General features: G+C 37.7%; 2 protein-coding genes and 1 long non-coding RNA gene across 3 annotated transcripts in view; 2 read left to right on the top strand and 1 right to left on the bottom strand.

Moving 5' to 3' along the window:
• Positions 1 to 8,262, top strand: part of LOC110837201 (mariner Mos1 transposase) — a 157,305-nt gene extending 149,043 nt beyond the window's left edge. The window contains exon 2 of the mRNA XM_087346923.1: positions 6,989 to 8,262. Within this exon, the coding sequence (XP_087203049.1) occupies positions 7,106 to 7,939 (834 nt within the window). The 5' untranslated portion in view covers positions 6,989 to 7,105 and the 3' untranslated portion in view covers positions 7,940 to 8,262. The remainder of the gene's footprint in view (positions 1 to 6,988) is intronic.
• Positions 1 to 17,362, bottom strand: part of LOC147874125 (uncharacterized) — a 43,831-nt gene extending 26,469 nt beyond the window's left edge. The window contains exon 1 of the long non-coding RNA XR_015534642.1: positions 17,204 to 17,362. This is a non-coding gene — a long non-coding RNA (uncharacterized LOC147874125). The remainder of the gene's footprint in view (positions 1 to 17,203) is intronic.
• LOC147874126 (uncharacterized) lies at positions 4,331 to 10,463 on the top strand. Its single transcript, XM_087346930.1, has 7 exons — positions 4,331 to 4,406; positions 5,123 to 5,195; positions 5,950 to 6,136; positions 6,841 to 6,938; positions 8,875 to 9,080; positions 9,681 to 9,770; positions 10,328 to 10,463. The coding sequence occupies exons 1-7, from the start codon at positions 4,368 to 4,370 to the stop codon at positions 10,379 to 10,381; spliced, it is 747 nt and encodes a 248-aa protein (XP_087203056.1). The 5' UTR covers positions 4,331 to 4,367; the 3' UTR covers positions 10,382 to 10,463.
• Positions 17,363 to 22,242: the final 4,880 nt, after the last annotated feature.

Genomic DNA, 22,242 nt, shown 5'->3' with positions numbered 1-22,242 from the left:
TGATGTGGGGGAACATTTTTTATTCCAACATTCTCAAGGTAACAAATCATCGCTGCTACTTACACTACATGACTGAAACTTCGGGCTCTGAATGCATGTTCTTGTAGGAGATCCCAAACAACCCAAAAGGCTCAAAATATTCATCACTTTCGGTTACGAACGACATGCTTAATTTAGCCCACAGTTTAACAACGCACCCCTCCGCATTTGTCATATTACCAGTCAACTTTCGTTCTATGTAGGATTTGAGGTTGTGATGATGCAAGCAATTTTTACTTTCTATTTTATCATACAAGTATCAAAACCTAGCTCAGTGTTCTGCCAACATCTCTCTGGAGTCAGCTTGATTGTGTATAAATATAAACAATTAGTCCTATTTAATGACCGTAATATAAAATAATGATTATCTTTGAAACGCAAGATCTAAATTCACAACACTAATAAATATTTCACTTACGCTTACAGCATCATCATGGAACTACAGACTAATTATTCCTGTGCTGACATCAAAGACACAAGTTATTTGAATACACAAAATCAAATAAACACGCTCTGGCATTGCATAATGCAAATAAAAATATTAAAAAATTGTGAATATAAGAAAAAGAAAGGTCTTTACCATTCTTTTAAACACAACAATGGTTGACCTCAACATGAACTGAAGAAGAGGTGAACTGTACCAAAATCACTCACAAACTGGAATTTTCATAAACAGAATTGCAGTGACGGTGGAAGACCATTTGAAGTTTGTGGAAACTAGATAAAAATGTTATTCAATGTTTTTTAGAAAAACTATTGTCAAGAACAACATTCATGGAGAAACTAAAAACATTAAAACATGGGAGACATTACCAACCTATATAAAACCCTAAGAGCGAATGAATATAAGGAAAACAAAATGTACACTGGGAACTTTTGTTTTGCAAATATGAGCTGCCAATACACTGTACAAGGGTGCACAAAATGCGTCCAAATTTGGAATGTGAAGTTCAAATTCACACACATGACACCAGCACTGCAGTATTTCCAAAGAAGTCTGTGGGCCAGGTGCTGGTAAGAATGTGAAAGACTTCAGAAATGTCTGACGCACACACACAAGCTCATAAATATATCAGAAATCAAACAGCTCACAAAACGCATCTGATAAAACTATCTACAAATCTGTGCACGATAACTGTCACAGAAATTAGAAACATCAATACCAAGCTTGTCTTGTTACGTTGATCTGTGTCTTATGCTTCTTGGTTCAAATTTAACATAAATATCGGGTGTGCGATTTATCAAATCATTCACAGCCTTACAAGTGCCTTTTGACCTGACCAACTGGACCATCCCCTTGTATGACATTTAGGAGCACAAGTCGCTTTGGTCTCTGGAGTATCAGCGTGCACATTCTATCTATAAATACCGTTTCAAGATTACACATCCTAATTCTAGGCATAACTTGCACTGATTACACGGCCACAGGAATCTGGGAGCCTAAAATGTCAAATTTCGTAAACTGGGAGTAAAGTAGATCGTAATGCTAATTCACTTTATTGATAGAGCTACCAAAACCGGTTGAACTTCTTCATTGCCCCGAGAGATGGCTCAACGAGTATGAACCCCGCTCTCCTCCATGACCACCAACGCTCATAGTACCAAGACTACTCCATAGAGTGCATCCGCTACCGCACAATAGTATTGATTTTAGTTGAACAGGTTTCGCCTGCGTGGAAGAACGCTGTATAGAACACACATTTTAAGATCACGAATGAAATGAGGCAGTGAAATTTATTTTACCCATTACTTTTACGAGCTGCATACGGACCTGTCCCTCTGATCCAGTAACCAAATCAGCCAACATTTCTTCATTAAATCTGGCGTGAACAGAGTGCAATGAAAGCCTTTTTAAGGAGCAATTAGATTTGTGTCAGCCCAGCGGAATTCGGCATAGAATTTACAATATTCTTTATTAAAATTGCTAAAAAAATAGATTCTGGAACAAACTGTGGATTAATATAAGCCACAAAATACAACTATAGAATTGTCAAGTACAAATTGTAGGCATATATGAAAAATATAATACCCACCTATCATATATTAGCCAACATAGACATATGCTTATTTTGCATGCATCGCGTTACAGAGCAAATGAGCATAAGAACAAGTCATTTGTCTTTTATCTTTGAGTGCGCTTAGTCCAGCTTATTTCGTTGCAAATATTTCGTCCCAGTCAGAGGACACGCACAAAACGTCGGAACAATTTCTTATTCTCACGGCCTGGAATTGTTAGACCCACGCCCAACACACAAGTCCGGGAATCACCCCTTGTCGGCTGTAAGTGAATGCTTTTTCGAAACACTCCGTATCTGGCGGTTATAGTCGATCGTGATCCTGGTTTTGTGTGGACTACGGGGCGAAGTTATCCAAGCGATTTTCAGTTCGAATCTCGTACGAGCCAATCCGCACCTTGTCGAAGGTAAATTCCTTAGCAGTTCCTAAAAACCATTTGCACATCCACCCTGTCCCATTCACAATTCATAACAAACTTATCATCCGCCATTCGAAGCCGCCTGTGAGATTATTGAAAATCTGTGGCACCATAATCTAAAAAAAATCGATCCAATGTCCGCAAATACCTCAGAACAGTGAAGGAGGCCGTGGGGGTAAAACTTCGAAGTCCTCCCTCTGTAGGACCAGCAGCTGCCTCAGGTTCAAGGCTCTGACATCACTCCAGAGGTCACGGCCTCCTGACAGCCTAATTTCTCGATTTTGCATGTACAGTTCACGCTTGAGGTGAAAACCAATTGTCGGCAGTTGGTAGTCAGTCTAGTGCTTTAAAAACATTCGTGTGTACAAAAACTTGTCAATGGGGCACATTTACATACATCATTTATTTTTATCCACCAAACCACGTGCTTTATTCAGCCGCCGGTCGAATGCGGTAAATTACATTACCACAAAAACGTTTCTGATATTGAACAGCACTTTACTTTTGAGACATCTGGTAGCATCCGTGTTAGTCAAAAGTAAATCAAAATGAAGCTAGTTTTGTGCTTCCAAATAATAAAATAGGATTTATCAATGGATGTAATGCTCCTGTGCTACTCTGAGCTACTTAAAATGCGTCGTTAAATAAACCACGAATAAATGAAAATACATGGACTACTACAACCACACAAAATCAACAGATTAATTTGGAAACCCCCGGTAGCTAATGCGCCTCATCATTAAACGTGCGTCGTTTAATACACCCATAAAATTACCCGAGAAACCAACGACCTAATAGAGACTGGAACCGAGGACTGTGTATCCGTGTCTGTGACCTTAGACCCCAAAATTTCCTCTCCGAAACTAAAGAACTTTTCATTGACGTCATTCTTTTATCGCAGTTGCGTTCCAATGAACAGAAACCATCCTGTCGGGACTCGAACTCAGTGTTGAGTCCTTCGTTTCCGTAATCTCCCATTCGAAGCAAAAGATTCTGATCCTTGCGCCCTTCTTCTGTCTCGCTTAGTTTCCGAGCTACAGGAACCGCCCTTGAAGGAAATCGAACACAGGACACTTTTCCCCAGAGTTCTGACCTTCCTGTGATCTCTCATTGGTCAAAATGAATAATCGGGATTCGAAGGAAGGAAACACTTTTCCTCGCCCAGGGGCGATGGGTACAACAGTGCCCGGGCCCCTCAAAAATCGTCTTTAAAATTAAACAAGTTTCTCCGTGGCATCCCAACAATTACTCCATTCACACACAGAAGAAGGCAATGGCAAACCACTTCTGGATCATCTGCCAAGAACGTATATGAGCAGGTCCCAGTCCGAGAAAAGGATGGAAGGATCCTGTTCATATGGACCTGTCGTCAGACAGAACACTAATAATAATAAAAAATAAAATACGACGATAATTTTAAACAAAAGCAAATTAAATTACAAAATTTACTTCAAGCCTCTTTTCATTACCTTTAAATTTATTTCCTTTTACACAGAAAGTATTTAATATTAATTATTGACTTCGTATATTTAGGATGGAATGTAACCAAATTATAACTTGGAGTAATTAAAATTTGTATTTCTTTAACTACAAATAATGTGTAAATACGAAACGCAGTCGTTCTTATAAAATACGAAAACCTGCGCGAGAAAGATTGGAATTCGTAAAGCACACCTGTGACGCAGACGTGCAACAGTCTCGATTGGCAGGCCATAAGGTTCATTTTTCATTTCTTATGCACGCATGAATGAACCGAATTGAGCGCCTTTTCTCACTGTTGCGCAATACGTGACGTCACGCGTTGTATGGGTATAAATAGCAGTTGCCAACCGGTTTCCGCCAGTCTTTAGCCAATGGTGTTGAGATTAGTTAGCTGATAAAGTGTAATATAATTATGGAATCATCGGATTTTTTCTTCTGTTCTTCACAAACGGTGAGACATGAATTTCCTATTTATTATTAATATTATTATTTCGTTATCTTGGTTGGTTGCTTCCGCCAGTCTTTAGCGAGTCGTGTTGAGCATAGTAAGTTTGTAGAGTGGATCTAGAGTTATTGAATTATCGGATTTTTTATTCTCCTGCTCTTCACAAAGGCTGAGACATGGATTTCCTATTTATTATTAATATTATTATTTCGTTATCTTGAGAGGTTGTATGTGATTTTTAAGCATTAAAATGATAGCAGCGACACACGTCGGCCACATCAACGAAGTTACTTGAATTCCGGCTAACCTAACAGCTGATACGGACTTACGACCGGGTCACTTGTCATATTCAGACATTGTTAATTGTTTTCAGTCTTTAATTTTTCGTCTAGCGGAAAGTTTCTGTTGAGTGAACAGCTTAATTTCTCAGAATTAATCATTAACCGACTTGTATCCTGTAATTAAAACTTTGAAACGTCTCCTAACAAGCTAAGTATAAAAGTAAATCTTTATCTGACACAGCCTTAATTTCTGTTCATATAAATGAAGTCTTCTTAATATCTTCTGTTAGAAACGAAAATCAATTGCAGTGCAAACACAAACAGCCAAGGCACCTGCGTTTTGTGTGTGACTGGGACAAAAGTTCCGTAAGAAATATTAACTTCATGAAGTTGCAGAGAATTCTTGGACTATAAAATAACTCATTTTGTGTCTGTCCTCAGGTAAACCCTACGGAAATGCCTATGAGGGAGCTGAAGAGCCTTCAGAATAACATTGGATGGCTGGCAGCAGACAGTAAGTGTCGTTTAATTCTGTGCATGCAGTAATTTGTGGAGTATAGTCCGTAAATCTCATCAGTATGATGTTCTGTCAATTATGATGTTTATGCATCTTTCTAGATGTCCAGATATGCACCCCATAATTTCATTATTTCATTATTTTAAGTGATTTTAGCAAAGGGAAAACAAGTGTTAAAGGGATTGTAATAAGAATTCTCCAAATAAAATCAATTTTGGTTTATTATAGTCACTGTCAGACATTTTAAATTTGCTGGACTTGACATAATCTTTTCTAGTGTTGAATTATGTACTTTTACTTTGCTCTCTGAGAGTTGAGACCAAGAATACTTAATTTTGAGTCCACGTGTCAGAAGCCATCTTGTACATTGCGCCTCAGTCTCTAGTGACAAGGAAGAGCTCTGTCTGATGGGTCCTCCAGGGTAGACACAATTCCCTCTTTCGGGAAGACTCAATCAGAGCCAGCCTGTTTAACGACGTCCTCGTTAAGATGAAAACACAAAACTGTGCGCCTCTTATTCACAATTCACATATTCTCTGTTATACTGATGTTACTGAAACCTCGCTCCTTCTTTACACACAACCACATTCAGAAACGTCAACAGCGTATTTTATTACTTACGCTTCATATGTCTGTAACTATTCAGTAAAAATAGGGTCAGGTACACTGGAGATAGCTATGTTTATTTATATAATGTTGGCCATATTCTGATTATCATAGTTTTTATACATGGATTCCATCATTCTTTCAGGAAAAACTCAGGAACACCAGCAGCTGCAAGTTACAGGGCAGCCAGAGAAGATCGGAGGGAAGAGGAAGGCGGAAAGGTGCGCGAAAATACCAAGGCCGCCTAACGCCTTCGTCATCTTCTCCAATGAGTGGAGAAAAGAACTGGCTGCCCTGTACCCTGCAGACAGCAATAATCAGATTAGCGTGAGGTAAGTTGTAATACAAAATGTACTTCATGACAATTACGTGTTAATAATTTAATGTGCAGAGCATTCGTGAATGACAGATTGTCTTCAAAGATATTTGAATTCAGCGGACATGTATGATCGTTGCACGCAAGTTAACAATTATAAACATGGTGACAGTGCGAACCTGTAAAATTATATGTGAGAAATTTCTCATGTTCAGAACGCGCACTTAGAAATTTGTACTTCTAAAAGGGGGGGGGGGGGGGGGATATTTCGTGACGACACTGATAATTGTGGTGAGGATAAACTATGAGACCTAATAATTAAAAAAATATTGACTCTTGCAAGATTCGATTCATAAAGTCAGCACATTACGCTGAAGGCTAATTTGCTTTCCATTGCTGGATTATAAATTTATATTTACCTTATTATAAAATTAACACAGGATATTTAGGGCAGTAGAGAAGTAGAATTCATAAGTCCGCCCGGAACTATTCTTTTACTGTAAAAGTGCAAAGATCCAAAATTGACAGAGAAAGCATGAGGTGAATTTGAATTGGATATCTTATTTCCCTTTGCTGAAAATGTTCTGATCGTCGAGAACAGGTGAAACATTTTGGACGCCGTCATACGCCACTGCCTTTGCCTTTACCCAGCTGCAACCCTTGGATGATGGTCCTGCAACCTGCCTGTGTTCATACAAGTTTTGCTTTTTCTATTTGCAGACTTGGATGTATGTGGAGGTCCATTGCCGTAGAGCAGAAGGACGAGTATTTTGCCCGCGCGCGCCAGGCGGACGCGGAACATAAGACGAAATACCCCGGTAAGTACGAGGGTCGCTCATTAAGTAATGCCCCACATTTTTTTTCTCAGCCAATAATGAAGATAGAAAAGTGCACTTTTACATGCTTGAGATTTGATGTTTCCCGCGTTCGTGTACGGAGTTTCAAATGATTCCAACCGATAGCGGAGCTGTAGTGAACTGTTAAAATGGCGTCTGTGAACGACTCTCGTTACAAGCAACGAGCTGTAATTGAATTCTTTGTTGCTGAAAAAGAAACGGTGGTGAACATTCATAAACGTTTGTGTGCTGTGTATGGAAGCTGTGCAGTCGATAGGAGCACCGTTGGTCGCTGGGCTAAGAGAGTTAAAGCTTCAGGAAGTGAAGAAACCGAGCTCCGTGATCTGCCGCGCTCTGGGCGTCCTGCCACAGCCACCACTCCAGACATGTTGAACCGCGCGGATGCCATTATTCGTGAGGATCGGCGCATCACAACTCGACAATTGGCCCAACAGCTTTCAGTCAGCAATGGAAGTGTAATTGCAATTATCCGGGCTCTTGCATATTCGAAGGTGTGCGCAAGATGGGTTCCACGAAGTCTCACAGCAGACCACAGGATTCAAAGGAAAACGATTTCTTCTGAATTGTTGGAGCGTTTTGATGCTGAGGGAGAGATCTTTCTGTCCCGGATCATTACAGGTGACGAAACCTGGATACACCACTTTGAGCCGGAGACAAAAAGGCAGTCAATGGAGTGGCATCATCCTCTATCACCGAGAAAGAAGAAATTCAAGTCAACTCCCTCAGCCGGAAAAGTCATGATGACTGTCTTTTGGGACAGTGATGGGGTCATTCTTGTGGATGTGATGCCAAGAGGTGCGACCATCAATTCAGACGCGTACATTATGACCCTGGAAACCCTCAAGAAGCGTTTCCGACGAGTTCGGCCTCACAAGCATCCAGCAGAAATTTTGCTCCTGCATGACAATGCACGCCCTCACACAAGTCCGAGAACCCGGGAAGAAATCACCAAATTTGGTTGAACGGTGCTGCCCCATCCACCCTCCGACTCCATCTCTTTGGGCCACTTAAAGATGCTATCCGCGGAACAAGGTTTGAAGATGACGAGAGCGTTATTCAAGCAGTGAGGACATGGCTACGTGCACAGGACAAGAGCTGGTACCGGCAAGGCATGCATGCACTTGTTCCACGCTGGCGTAAAACCGTACAAGTTGATGGGGACTATGTGGAAAAATAGTATGTGTAAAGGAAACATTGATTTATATTGTCACTAAATTTGAGCCATCTTGAATAAATATGTTCTGAGGAAAAAAATGTGGGGCATTACTTAATGAGCGACCCTCGTAATTAATTCTCTTTTAACGTCAAAAAGCAGCAGAAAGCTTCCAAAAAATGTACCCGAGAATTAAGAGGAGAATCACAGATTCAGATTTATTTGGGATTGACTGCTAGCGATTTTAAGAAAGAGAACTTTGGACGAGTATTCACTTTTAGCAACATATTTTAAGATTTGAGTCGATCAGAGCTGGAGTGGCAAAAGTCAACAATATCTTGAGTTTTTTTCCTGCCAAGTCTACACTGCACCAAAACCCAGAATTTAATCATCTTCCTCAGCCTCACCACCGCGAAAACCCATCAAAGTCTTAAAGTGACTTCAACCTCGATACTGAGGCAGTACTTTACCCGGAAGTCCTCCCTTTGAAGCCACTTCAGTGTCATTAATTTTTGCTTCCTTTTAATAATCGCAATGGAAATATTATTTTGTATTATCAGGAGCTTTCACGGCGACTAATTCGATGCCAACGTTTCGAAGAAAGATACATTGTACTGTTCCTGTCTTTCTGTAATATATGATTTATGAATGTCGCTGATTTTCCTTCTCTGATGTCAAATCACGCGATCACAAGCGACCGTTAACGGAATGCTGTGACCTGAATGTCATTCTTTCCGATTTCAGATTACGTCTACAACCCCAATCAGGTCCGCAGGGAAAAGCGCCTCCGGGAGCAGGCCCGTGTTAGGAAATTGCGACGCCCTAGACGCCAGTCTGCGAAACGACGCCCCACCGCCGAGAAGGAAAGCAGCGCCCTTCCCCTCCCCATCCAGGAACAGGAAAATCAATGGGGAGGGTTCCCAGCCTCTCAAGGCGTCGCTTCGTCAGACGTAAGTCGTCGTCATTACTATTTGGACCAACTCACTCGCCTGCCATCTGTCGCTTGCACATGGAAAACAAACAAGCGTGGAATGTCAGAGCCGAAAGATGACCAGAGTAAACTCCCGATTGCCGCTGTTTGTTGGGAAGCATGTCTGCCCCTGTTTGTAAGAGCGCATTGCAGTTGAATTTATTTAGGAGATTCCACTATTTAAATCCCTGAAACTCTGCTCTAAGTTTTAAACATTAATTTATCTGCTTTCAGTTTCTTTAAAAATAAACTGGCTTTTGAAAGCAAAGATATGTTAGAAATAGTTTATATTTATAAGGACATTAATTATGCACACGTCACCATTTTTCTTGACCTACGATTATTACGTCATTTCCTACTTGAGCACTGAAATCTCCTATAATCAAACTTTTATTCCTGTTAGCCATTTCTGTTGGGTTTACATCAAAATCCTCTGTCACATTTTCACCAGATCCCATTTGGAAAGAGTGCATCTGCAAAATATCCACATTAATATACATCGTACTATTATATCGCATGTCGTATCAATACTTTGTTTCACTGGTTGCAGCCCACTAATCCACCACTTTCTGAATTTCAGGAACAAAACACAGCAGAAATGACAGAATCGCTGAGCTTCGTAGACGAATGGTTACTGGATGATGACCTTCAGGAGTTAATTAATGATGAGGTTAGTGTCAACTCTCCTTTGGATTACAACAATTACGTGGGCCGAACACTGATTTGTGAAAGCATTTGACCTATTTCCAGCCCTCCAGAAAGTAAAGTAAAGCTGTCCCACTATACGCCATGTAGGCGTTTGGGGGGAGTGGAGGTATAGCTCCTCTCTTCCTTGACCTCGGCACTAGATGGGGGTGAGTGGTCAGCATCACGCCCCGGCCGGCTTTACCCCCGGTACCCATCGTAGAGGAGGCTGGGTGGGCCCCAGAGCCGGTCTGGACGCAGAGGCTAGAGGAAACATCCTCTGCCCCCGTAGGGGATCGAACCCCGGCAGCTAGTCACTATACTGACTGAGTTATCCCGGCTCATAGCCCTCCAGAAGTTACCCCAAAAACTGCTGAATCAGGTTGAAGCCTGTAATTTATATAAAAGTTCCAGCAACTAGAATAAGCCCAGTGTCTTTCACCGTGAGCTTCTTCACAACTTGCATCCTTAGAGATGTGTTTCTATACTTGTTACCCATTGTTTCAGTTGCTATTCTGATACTAATGTTTATTTCCTTTCCAGATCCCAGAAATGGACGACATTTGTGAAGAATTAGTTAAATCGTTTAGTTTCTAATAAATAGTTGTTTTAAATAGTTAATTTCTTTAGTTTTTGTTAAATAGTTCAATTATTAATTTTTTGTAAAATATTTCTTTTTAAATAGTTAAATTGTTCAGTTTTTGTTAAATAGTTCAATTATTAATTTTTTGTAAAATAGTTGTTTTTAAATAGTTAAATTGTTCAGTTTTTGTTAAATAGTTAAATTATTAATTTTTTGTAAAATAGTTGTTTTTAAATAGTTAAATTCTTTAGATTTTGTTAAACACTTAAATTGTTAAATAGTTTCTAATTAAATATGAATTATATATTTAAGGATATTAAATAAAAAAAAATTCTCTGTTGTTATTTTGGCAAAGTAATATTTGAATGAACTTGTCGCCCTCAGTGCACTAGTGGTTAATGTCGTCGCCACTGGACCCAAGGTACGCGAGTTCAAACACTGCTGAGGTTGATGGAATTTTAAGGGGTGATAAAAATCCATAGCACAACTTCCTTCGGAGGGGAATTAAAGCCGGCGGTCCCATGCCTTAGATTTAGGACACGAAAAAGCATGAACGAGATGTTTCGTAAGCAAAACTCGCTGGCCATTTCTCACACAAGTCTCTCCTGATTCCTACTAGATGGCTCTAGCAGTCAAAGATAAGGATTGAGTAGAAATTGTGCAGAGGCAGTGGGCTGATCGCTCACTACTGACAAATGCACACTTCGAAAAGACCATGAAGACAGAATATCCTATCTGCATTACTATCGAAGAAGCAGTGCAGATATATAAAACTATACACGAATTGAAAGATGACTCTACAGAGTACGAAGCACCATTAAACAAGAAGGAATGCTCTCATCCAGCGGAAAGAATAACTCTTGATGAAGCGAAATTCTTCAATAAATACACTGTGGAAATCTATACAGATGGAAGTAAACACCAGGGAAAGGTGAGTGCTGCCGGTGTTATCTTCAAAAATGGAGAACTAATTCATAGCTTAAAAACCAAGTTACCCGATCACTGCTCAAACAATCAAGCTGAGCAGATCGGAATTCTAGAGGCCTTGGATGCAGTAACAACTTTAAGGGAAATCAGCATTGAGGAAAGAATAGTAGCGGTGTACACAGATAGTCCAGATTCTCTCGATCTACTAAAAAACAACTTCAAACATGGCTTTGTAATATCTGAGATAAGAAATAGATTAAGGAATCTCAAAGATCAAAATTGGACTATTCATTTTGGGTGGATCAAAGCACACATCGGAATTTTCGGTAATGAAATAGCGGACAGATTAGCGAAGGCAGCAGCAGAAGATGGTGGAAATGTAGTACATGCAAAGAAGCCTAAAAGTACAATTATTAAAGAAACAAAGGAGGAAGGATTTATAAAATGGCAAAATGAGTGGAGCGCCACCAAGAAAGGAGCAGCGTGCAAGAAATTCTTCCCGTCAGTGCGACAAACAATGAAGCTAAATATTGTAGTAAGTCCTGAACTGGCAGCAATGACGACTGGCCATGGCAAAAACAAATCATATCTACACAGGTTTGGAATCATTGACAACCCAACATGCTCATTCCTGAAAGCAGCACAAACAGTGGATCACCTCATCTATGACTGCGATAAACTACAACAACCAAGGCGTAATTAAACAGATGCAATAGTCAGGAATGGTGGCACATGGCCAGTGTTGCATGAAGAAATTGTTCAAAAATATTTAGGTCATTTTAATAAATTCATTAAGGTAGTATATTTGCGTCATATTGTGAATTAGGTTAATATTTTCCGTCAAATCACAATTTTAATAAGATAATAAAATATAAAATATTTAAAATATCATTTCACGTTCCGCATCGAATGATCGATTTACAAATTGGAACGTCTCTTACGACATGTTTCGGTTATATTAAACCGTCCTCAGGTATAAATTAGATTGGTAAATTTAAAACTCGAATTACAATCATTTACAATGTTATGCAGTTTATTGAAATGTTCTTATCAGATTACTCTTATATATTAGAACGAAGGTATTGTTTTTTATATGGCGTGGTTCATCTGATGTTCAATATTAGTCTGTAAAGTAATGATTTAAATAAAACATTAATAAATATGGAGTAGGGTAAGGTTGCTCAAGTCGTACCAGTGCTTAAGTCGTACCACTTGAATTTTGAACGAACTACGACAACAGCACATACAACGGCAACCAAATATACATCTGAGTCAACCAAGTTGCTTTACGTATTATTGTCTGTCATAAACCAGCCTCGTTACAAATCCTGTCATCAAGTAAGTTTATTTCAATTTTCTTATAATTTTCTGCATATGTTTGGTAGTTAATCTTGCAAGTAAATTATTGATAAAATTATGTTCCTTATTAAATATAAATTCAGTAGAATTTACATAATCGTTTGGTCGAAACGAAATCTTATTAATTTTATTCAATGTTAGGTTATGTTTACTGTTAAATTTAACTTGTGCCGTGTCTTAAGTCGTACCCATATGAGATTCCTAAGTCGTACTGGTACGGACGCTCCTATAAACCAAATAAAACTGCAATTAAATATTTTAGCTCCTATTCCAATAATAAACCAAAGCAAAGAGTTCCGTGAATGCTCTACCTCGTCAGTCGAAATAACGCCAACGCATAATAAAGAAAACATAAAAAATGCGGCAAATAAAAGAAACGCAGTAATTAATAAAAAGGAATTGGCATTAAAAATTAAAAAGAAGAAAAGCGATTGGTTTTGTTTTATTTGTGGAGAAGATCGGGAGGAAAACATGATTCAATGCTTGAAATGCAAATCATGGGTGCACGATGTATGCGCTGGAGTTGACAAAAGAACAAAAAAAATTGTATGTGATGTTTGTACTAACTGAATACCTATGTGTCATGTAAACAGATTAATAAAAAATACGTTTTAATTATTATTGTTGCTTAATTGAATTCTTAGGTACGACTTAGGCTATAGGTGGTACGACTTAGGAAACCGGTTACTTTAGTCGTACCGATGTAAGTTTTTAAAGATTTAGTTTATTTTACGTGAAAGCATATAGATTTTCTAATTTCGTTATAATAAATAACAACAATATTAACACAAGTTTTGAATAACACATTTAATTTCTATTTATTTGATAAATCCTAAGTTTTATACGTTTTTTTTCTTAAGGGGTACGACTTGAGCAACCTTACCCTAATATAGAAAACAAAATGATGGAAGTAAATAAATAGTAGAATGCATAAGTAAAATAAAATTAAATTAATTTAATAAAACATACCGGTGATGAGTTGATAGAGACATGACGTGTCTGGCGGAAGACATCTAGAAGTATTACTGTGTCGGGTCGAGGTTTAATACTGAATTGCGGTTGCTCGTGGAGTGCGTAGGTGAAAGGAGGTTGTTATGGTTGGGGTCAAGGATCTGGAGGGCATTGAAGATGGGGTTCTTAAGAAAAATATTGTTGTCGTTTAGGGAAAGATTTTGTTTATATGTTTGTTGTATGTAATATTTCTCTATTGTATCTCTATGTCTTTTGTTACGTACTATTTTTAGAATGTCCATAGTTTGTGTGATTGTATTGTATGAGTGTCCTGTGTTTAGAATATGCTTTGCGTATGCAGAATTCTGTATACGCAAAGCATATTCAATATATAAGAGTAATCTGATAAGAACATTTCAATAAACTGCATAACATTGTAAATGATTGTAATTCGAGTTTTAAATTTACAAATCTAATTTGTACCTGAGGACGGTTAAATATAATCGAAACATGTCGTAAGAGACGTTCCAATTTGTAAATCGATCATTCGATGCGGAACGTGAAATGATATTTTAAATATTTTATATTTTATTATCTTATTAAAATTGTGATTTGACGGAAAATATTAAAATATAAATTCATTAAATCCATTGATTATAATGCAGTTTAGCACAGGAACATAAGTGCAAACGGTGGCAATGGATCATGATATTAGAGTTGTGTAATCTGTTAACATGTTATATATTAATGCATGTAATATTGCAATCTTGTAATGGGGCATGCTGAATAAATGTAAATAAAAAAAGGCAGAATACTTTAACTTGGTATCGCAAATACACGAGTGTGTGTACTGAAATATTTAGCAATAATATTCTGGTGTAAGGAAACATTTTTTATTTCAACATTCTCAAGATAACAGATGATCGCTGCTACTTGCACTACATGACTGAAACTCTGAATACATGCTCTTGTTGGAGATCCAAAACAACCCAAAAGGCTCAAAATTTTAATCACTTTTCGCTTATGTAAGACATGTTTAATTTGGCCCACAGTTTAACAACGCACTCCTCAGCATTTGTCTTATTACCAGTCATATTTCGTTCTATGTAGGATTTGAGGTTGTGATGATGCAAGCAATTTTTGTTTTTTATTTTATCATACAAGTATGAAATCTTAGCTCAGTGTTCTGCCAACTTCTCACTGGAGTCGGCTTGCAAGTTTATAAATATAAACAATTAGTCCTCTTTAATGACAGAAATAAAACAATAATTATCTGACTTGCCACTTTGAAGCACAAGATCTAAAATCACAACACTAATAAATATTTCACTTACACATACAGTATCATCATGGTACTACAGACTAATTATTTCGTGCTGACATCAAAGACACAAGTTATTTGAATACGCAAAATCAAATTAACACGCACTGTCACTGCATAATTCACCTCATTTAAAAGACGCATCCAATGTTTCATAGAGGTTTGTTAACGTGTTTTGTTCACGGCACTCCCAGTATCGAAGAACATATACTCATAGCTGAGTAGGTAACACACACAAAGCACGTTAACTTTGTTAATTGAAGTATCATTACGCAACTCTCTAACACATAAACGGAACAGACCTAGTGACACCTACAAACACAATCTGCTTTAAAAATAAATAATTCAGAGTTCTATAGTGTAAACAGCGATTATTTACTTCAAAAACATTAACCCTTGTAATGGCTGAGTTGTCTTCTTTGATTTACCACTGAATGTTCAAATATTATTTAGGCGACTTTAAGCTATAAAAATTGAGTATCTTATTGATGCTGATGTGGCTACAAAACAATCGCACGAGAAAAATGCAAATAAAAATATTAAAAAATTGTGAATATAAGAAACGTATAAGAAAAAGAAAGGTCTTTACTATTCTTTTAAATAAAAAAATGGCTGACCTCAACATGAACTGAAGAAGAAGTGAATTGTACCAAAATCACCCACAAACTGCAATTTTCATAAACACAACTGCAGTGACGGTGGAAGACCATTTGAAGTTTGTGGAAACTAGATAAAAATGTTATTCAAGGTTTTTTAGAAAAACTATTGTCAAGAAGAAAATTCATGGAGAAACTAAAAACATTAAAACATGGGAGACATTACCAACCTACATAAAACCCTAAGAGCGAATGAATATAAGGAAAACAAAATGTACACTGGGAACTTTTGTTTTGCAATATCATTTTTACCCATGGTTAACAGCTTGCATCAATCTGAGAGAAACTGATTTGCTGGCCATAATTGGTCTTCCAAAAATGTTGAAATGTTTTGGATTTCGGGGGCCTTTAACAAACTTATGACTTACATGCTTCACGAAAAGAAAAGAAAAACACGAATCTTACGCAAAACATGTACAGTACACGCAGGTCATTCTTTATTTAAGTCTCCAAAGAAATTATGAGCTTCTGGAGATCCAACTTACATTTAGTAGTTCAGAATATAATAAAGGAGTTTATACAAATTAAGAAATATTAAAATGGGTGACATGACTTGTCTGCTGCCAGATCAAGAACTGCCATATAGAGGTCATGAATAATCTGAGTTGCCCCTTGACAGAAATAATTGTACAGAATCTTTTAAACCACTAGAACATTATGATCCTCTGCTGAATGACCACTGTTTTCAAAGGTACATCACTGGCTATTCAAAATGATTTGTTAAAAGCCCTCCATGAAGTGTTGCAAGGTGACATTTCAAGACAAATTCAGGAACCGCCTAATAATGGATGAAACTTCTGACTTTCATTTTGTCGTGAGGTACATTCATGATAGTAACAGGTACTACTGCTAGAATCCTTTCTTTCTGTGTTCACACATTCTTACATTTTGGTTCATATATTACAGACAGAAGGTCTGGGTATAGAATTTATTCACAAAATAAGAGAAATTCAAAGTCACATGCAAAATGAACATGACACACTGTTCTTAATTTTCTGACAAAAACCAGGGAAACGAAGAAGGCAAAACCTGACATAAGAAATTCTGCAGAAGAGAAGTACAGAAAACTTATCTACAAAATTATTGATAACCAAATCGGTCATCCATCAGCTTGTTTCTGAGGTACAGAAACATGAATTTTGCTGCTACTACATAAGTGAGAAATTTTACATACATAAGTTTAAGGCTGCCTTTCCTGAACAGCATATACAAAAACTGCCCGTGTATTTTTTACATTCTCCTCTTTATTGAAACCTTGAAACCAACAGTAGTCCGAGCTACTGATATTGTTAAAAATAAACCGTAACACTGAACGGGGCAAATCAACAAATTAAGCACACACCACACAAAATATCATTGCTGGGTAAAAACTCAGAGCACCGAGAAATAAACATCCCAATCTTCTCTGTCATTCCAGCGCATGACGCACGACGGCATGAACGTTGTGTTTTGAGTCACTATATTCACCAACCCATACTAAAAAGAGAACAAAAATATGATCTGAGACTGTTGAAACCATAAGTATTGCAACTGTGCTTGTCGGCATAACTGTAAGTAGTTATACAGGCGGTTGAAATTAACGAATAATGATTAATTGATTGATTACATAAATCTATATTTACCTTATTATAAACTGAACACATGATATATAGGCCACGAAGGCATACTATGAGCCTGAAGTTCACTTTGTAATTTTTATGTTCTTGCATTTGACCTATTTCCGGCCCTCCCTCCGATTCGTAAATTCCGTGCAGATGAAAATCACTCTGCATAAAAGTTACAACACCAGGTCAGGTTATGACAGGTAAATGGAACAGTGGGTCAAACAGAAGTCACCCCCAAAACTGCCGAATCAGGTTGAAGCGTGTAATTTACATAGAAGTCCACGTTACTAGAATAAGTTCAGTGTCTTTCACCATGAGCTTCGTCTCAAATTCCTTCAAAACCTGCATCCTTAGAGATCGCCTACCACGAGATATTCGCTGTACGTGTTTCCATAATTGTTACCCATAATTCCAGTTCCTGTTCTGATCCAAATGTTTATTTCCTTTGCAGAATCCAGAAATGGCCGACATTGAATTTGCGTCCTTCATTGAGGAAATAATGAATCTGCCCCTTTAGTTACGTAGTTTGTAATTAAAAGGTTAAATAGGTTTAGTTAAATAGATGAATTCCTTTAGTTAAGTAGTTACAATGTTTTATTTAAACAGTTAAAGTTTTATTTAAACAGTTAAAGTTCACATATTGTATATTTAAGAATAAAAATAACAAATCGTTCATAATCTTTCGCTGCATGTGTTTCTATACTTGTTACAGTAATTGCATTTCCTGTTCTGATACAAATGTTTATTTCCTTTGCAGAATCCAGGATTGGACGACGTGGTGTTTGCATCGTTAATACAGTACATCATGAATCTGCCCAATTTAGTATAGTTTGAGCATTTTTAGACGATAAGTTAAATAGTTGAATTGTTTAATGAAAACGTTAAATTGTTTTAGTTAAATATTGTATTTCAATTACATTGTTTATAGTTCAATTGTTTATATTTTAGTTAAATAGTTTAATTGTTTTAGTGAAAATTTTGAATTGTATTAGTTAAATAGTGTTTTAATTAAATTGTTTTGAGTTTAATTGATTATATTTTAGTTAAAAACTTTAATTGTTTTAGCGAAATAGTTAAATTGTATTAATTAAATAGTGTTTTAAATAATTTTTTTGTTAAATTGTTTAATTGTTTTAGTGAAAAAGTTAAATTGTATTACATAAATAGTGTTTTTAATTAAATTGCTTTTAGTTAATTTGTTTTTAGTTTAATTGTCCAGATTTTTTTAAATAGTTTAAGTGTTCCAATTAAATATGAATTGAATATTAAATAAAAAGCTGTTTATAAACTTTCCTTTTGTTATTTTAGCAAAGTAATATTTGAACGTGTCGCCATCCGTGGAATAGAGGATAATATGCTCGCCACTGGACCCAAGGTACGCGGGTTCAAACCCGGCCGAGGTCGATAAGAATCCATAGCACAGCTTCCTCTGGAGGGAAAGTAAAGCTGGTGGTGACATGACGTAGATTTACGGCGCGTAAAAGAACCTTACGAGCACGAACGAGATGTTTCTTAAGCAAAATTCAGCCATTAGCAATAATTTTCTGATGAAGGAGAGCATTTTTAGTTTAAACATTTTCAAGATAACGAACCATCGCTGCTACCCGCACTACATGACTGAACATTCGGCCTCTGAATTTATGTTCTTGTACGACTTCCAAAACCTTCTGCTTATATAGGACATGCTTAATTTTGCCCAGAGTCCGGTCCTCATCCTTAAAGGTTAGACCTCAGACACGAGTTAGCATTATCCTACATTAATACCAACGTGTCGAAATTTATTTCCCCTGCCCTTCTTAGAAAAGCTTCCTCTATTTGCTGTATGTAAGTAAACGGAACGTTTCTTGCTCCTTCTACATACGAAGTTACATTATCCTCTTTTAATATTTATTTTAAATTATAAGAATTAGATAAAGCGTGTACAAAACGAAGTCACAAATAGTTCTTGTGCCTACACATGACTAAGCTTCATCCACCGGACCATTTTAATGGCGTCTGGTAACTGTGATTCTGCCGAATGTTCTCGATGGTTTAATATGAACAAGTTAAATGAAATTCCTACTTTACACACGCCTGTCCATCTGCGTGTCAGCATCTTTACCCTCTAGGACCTCCAGACGGATTTTGATGAAATGATGTATGAACGACACCCAGAATTTACATGTTTGTCGCTTAATCGATAATAAGAACGTGGCGAAATTAGCGCTAATAAATATTTTGACTCGGTGGCTGATGGAAAATTAGGATATTTCACAGAGATGAGAAGGATATAAGTGCCACGAATTTAAGTGATATTCTTCAAAATAATTGTCTCTAAATTAATTAGGCGCTATTTAAAACATACACAAGAAGAAATTCCCTTAGGACGATTTAGCGAAAGCGTGTGCATCGTACGGGTAAATTTCGCGAGTGAAAATCCCTCACTGCAACCACCAACAGTCGCAGAATGATTGCACGCAATACATAGTCAGCCATTTTAACAAAATGGAGTGGCCACGAATTCTCAGTCGGTATTGCAGCGGGTAATTAGGTCGACAGTTTCTCCGTTCTTGTCAAAACAATTTCCCGCCTATTACCGAACCGAAGACTCGCTATCTTGTTTGCTATTCTGCGCCAGATGATTCCACGGAAGACTTTATATTTATTTACGCTCCATTTTAATATTATACCGTAATCTGCGTCTGGCCGTACCAGGCGACTGGTTCTCTTTGCGAGTATAACACCGCCAGCCAATCGCCTGAAGACGTGAGTCGAGTATCCTGACACTTTTAGTGCAGACACACAAGAAAAAACTCACGTAGCCTGACTGCCCTCGAAGCTGCAAACTGCTAAATTATTGTCCCTGTAGGACGTCGACCCTTCCTCTGCCATCCTCCTGGAGTCCATCAACAGCCACTTGGACGAAGAAATTCGAAATGGGGTAACATCGGACTAATGCCGAGTTCGGGTTCGAACCGGGTGTTCTTGGTTGCTTGAGCTCTGGACTGGAATATGTTAGATTGTCAAGGACTCTGCTCCGTGGAGATCGGCCACGCTAGAAAATACAGGGGAGTAAAATGAAACAGCTGGCAGGCACCAGAAATCATGACTGCCTTATTTATGGCAAGAAAAGACCATGGCTTACCTCCTCCATTAGGTAATAAATCTCTTATTGCGGAAGCCAAGGCCTACTCAAAAGTTCCTCCCGCTTCTTGTTCTATCCGTTTTCATTGCACGAGTTCTCACTCACTTAAATCAGAAGCTGATATCATGATTCAAGGGAAAAGATTATTAATGTTTAAATATGACAAAGTTAATTGACATAATTACATCTTTTGAATTAAGTGCACGCAAGTATTTAAAGACGCAAGAAAAGAAACGAGAATTACGAATATAAATACAATGTTAAAAGCCTCACCAAAGCACTGGTTCGTACACTAGCAAAGAACGCCTGAGAACGCGACACCCAAGGATCTTCTGGCGGCACAAGCCCCTGGGGGTGGGGCAGACTCCAAAGGACGTCAGACAATACGAAGGAACAGTCTTAATGCTTGAAAGAAGTTCAGGCCAAGAGATAAATCTACGACGCTATTATCATGTAAACTGAATCCTGAGACGCTAATGGTCGCTCAGCTAGTCTTAAACGCAAAAACCGAGATTGCATCACAGTCTTCAAAAGAGACTGTCATTGGTCCCTGTCTTCAGCCAGATAAATCCAGTCCAGACCTTACTCCTGTAAGATCCATTTTAATATTATATTCATATCTATGCCTACGTGTCCGAGTTACCTCGCCCCTTCAGGCTTCACACTAAAATGCTGTACAAATATCTCGCCTTGCTCACGCATGCTACATAACCTAACCATTTCAGTAACATTGAATTAATCGTCCTAATATAACAATTTCAACAGTAAAATCCATAAGTTCTTTGTTGTGAATTTTTCTCCATTTGTCTCTGGCCTTCACTTACTTTCTCCCTTTGGATGATGACGTTTGACTTCGAATTCCCTTTCAAGAGGAGCGTAACTCTAGCAATAAATATCCATGTCGTTCATCTGTCGAAACCCTAATCACGCATGCGCCTTGTGAACAAACTTCGACGATGTTTGCATAGACCTCGTGTGCTTTGAACATGAAAGTGAAAGGAAAATGTTCATAATGGAGGCTGTGATAAAGATGGCAATGATAGGTTAAGAAACACAACAGAGACAGAAGAAAGGTCAATAGGAAGAAGCATAGGAGTTGTGGGTTGAGACTAAATTGAGAGGCCATTCTTTCATTCCCTCAAGCACGGCAGAGTAAAGGTGATAGGGACAATATCAAAATAAACATAAATTACAAAGTTTGCCATGACAGTATTGGAAAAACATTTTCTGAGATTTCAGGTTCTCATGTTGGTGCCATGTACTGCGGCATAAATACGTATACTGACTCGTGATTTATGATGAAGCAAATAGAGAGTGGGGGAAGACTTTTGTTTACAAAATATTTGTTAATGGGTGCCTGATTGGGCATCAGAAACATCATGCTTTTGGTGCTAAACACTAAGTCAGACAATAATATACAAAAGTGGCTGGTAACTCGAGCCTGTTCCACAAGAATTAAATCTCAGCCACAGGATGCTCAAAAATAAGTGTGAAATAAACCTATCTTCCAACTAACCAATTATATATGTATAATTTTAAAATACATGAAAATATCCTGAGTGAACTTTCGTAGACATGTCCCAATACAAACATTTCAGAAATAACCAATTCATTTTCAATCGCTTCTCTATTAACCTTTAAACGACAGGGATTTAAAGGGCATAGTGGTAGCAGCCCTACGGATTTTCTTTGCAGGTTATAAAATTTTGTGCACGCTCTACGGAAAACTTTAATATTATCTAAAGTAAACATGATAAATTGACAAAATAAAAGCCATATTTATTCCAATAGAACATAGAATACAGAGTTCTTTAGAAATGCAGTTAATATCTTAAATGCCTAAACAGGCCTTAGTAACTTTACTTTGTTCTTTTCAGTGGATTCAACGAAGTAACAAAATCCACTAAATAACCCAGTCCAAGGAGACAAATGA

This window comes from Zootermopsis nevadensis, unplaced genomic scaffold (assembly GCF_977971745.1).
Source record: "Zootermopsis nevadensis isolate Lab colony 2312 unplaced genomic scaffold, Znev_1.0 Znev_ptg000011l, whole genome shotgun sequence".
Taxonomy (NCBI): Eukaryota; Metazoa; Arthropoda; class Insecta; order Blattodea; family Termopsidae; genus Zootermopsis; species Zootermopsis nevadensis.
This window is presented reverse-complemented; position numbering and strand designations above follow the sequence as displayed.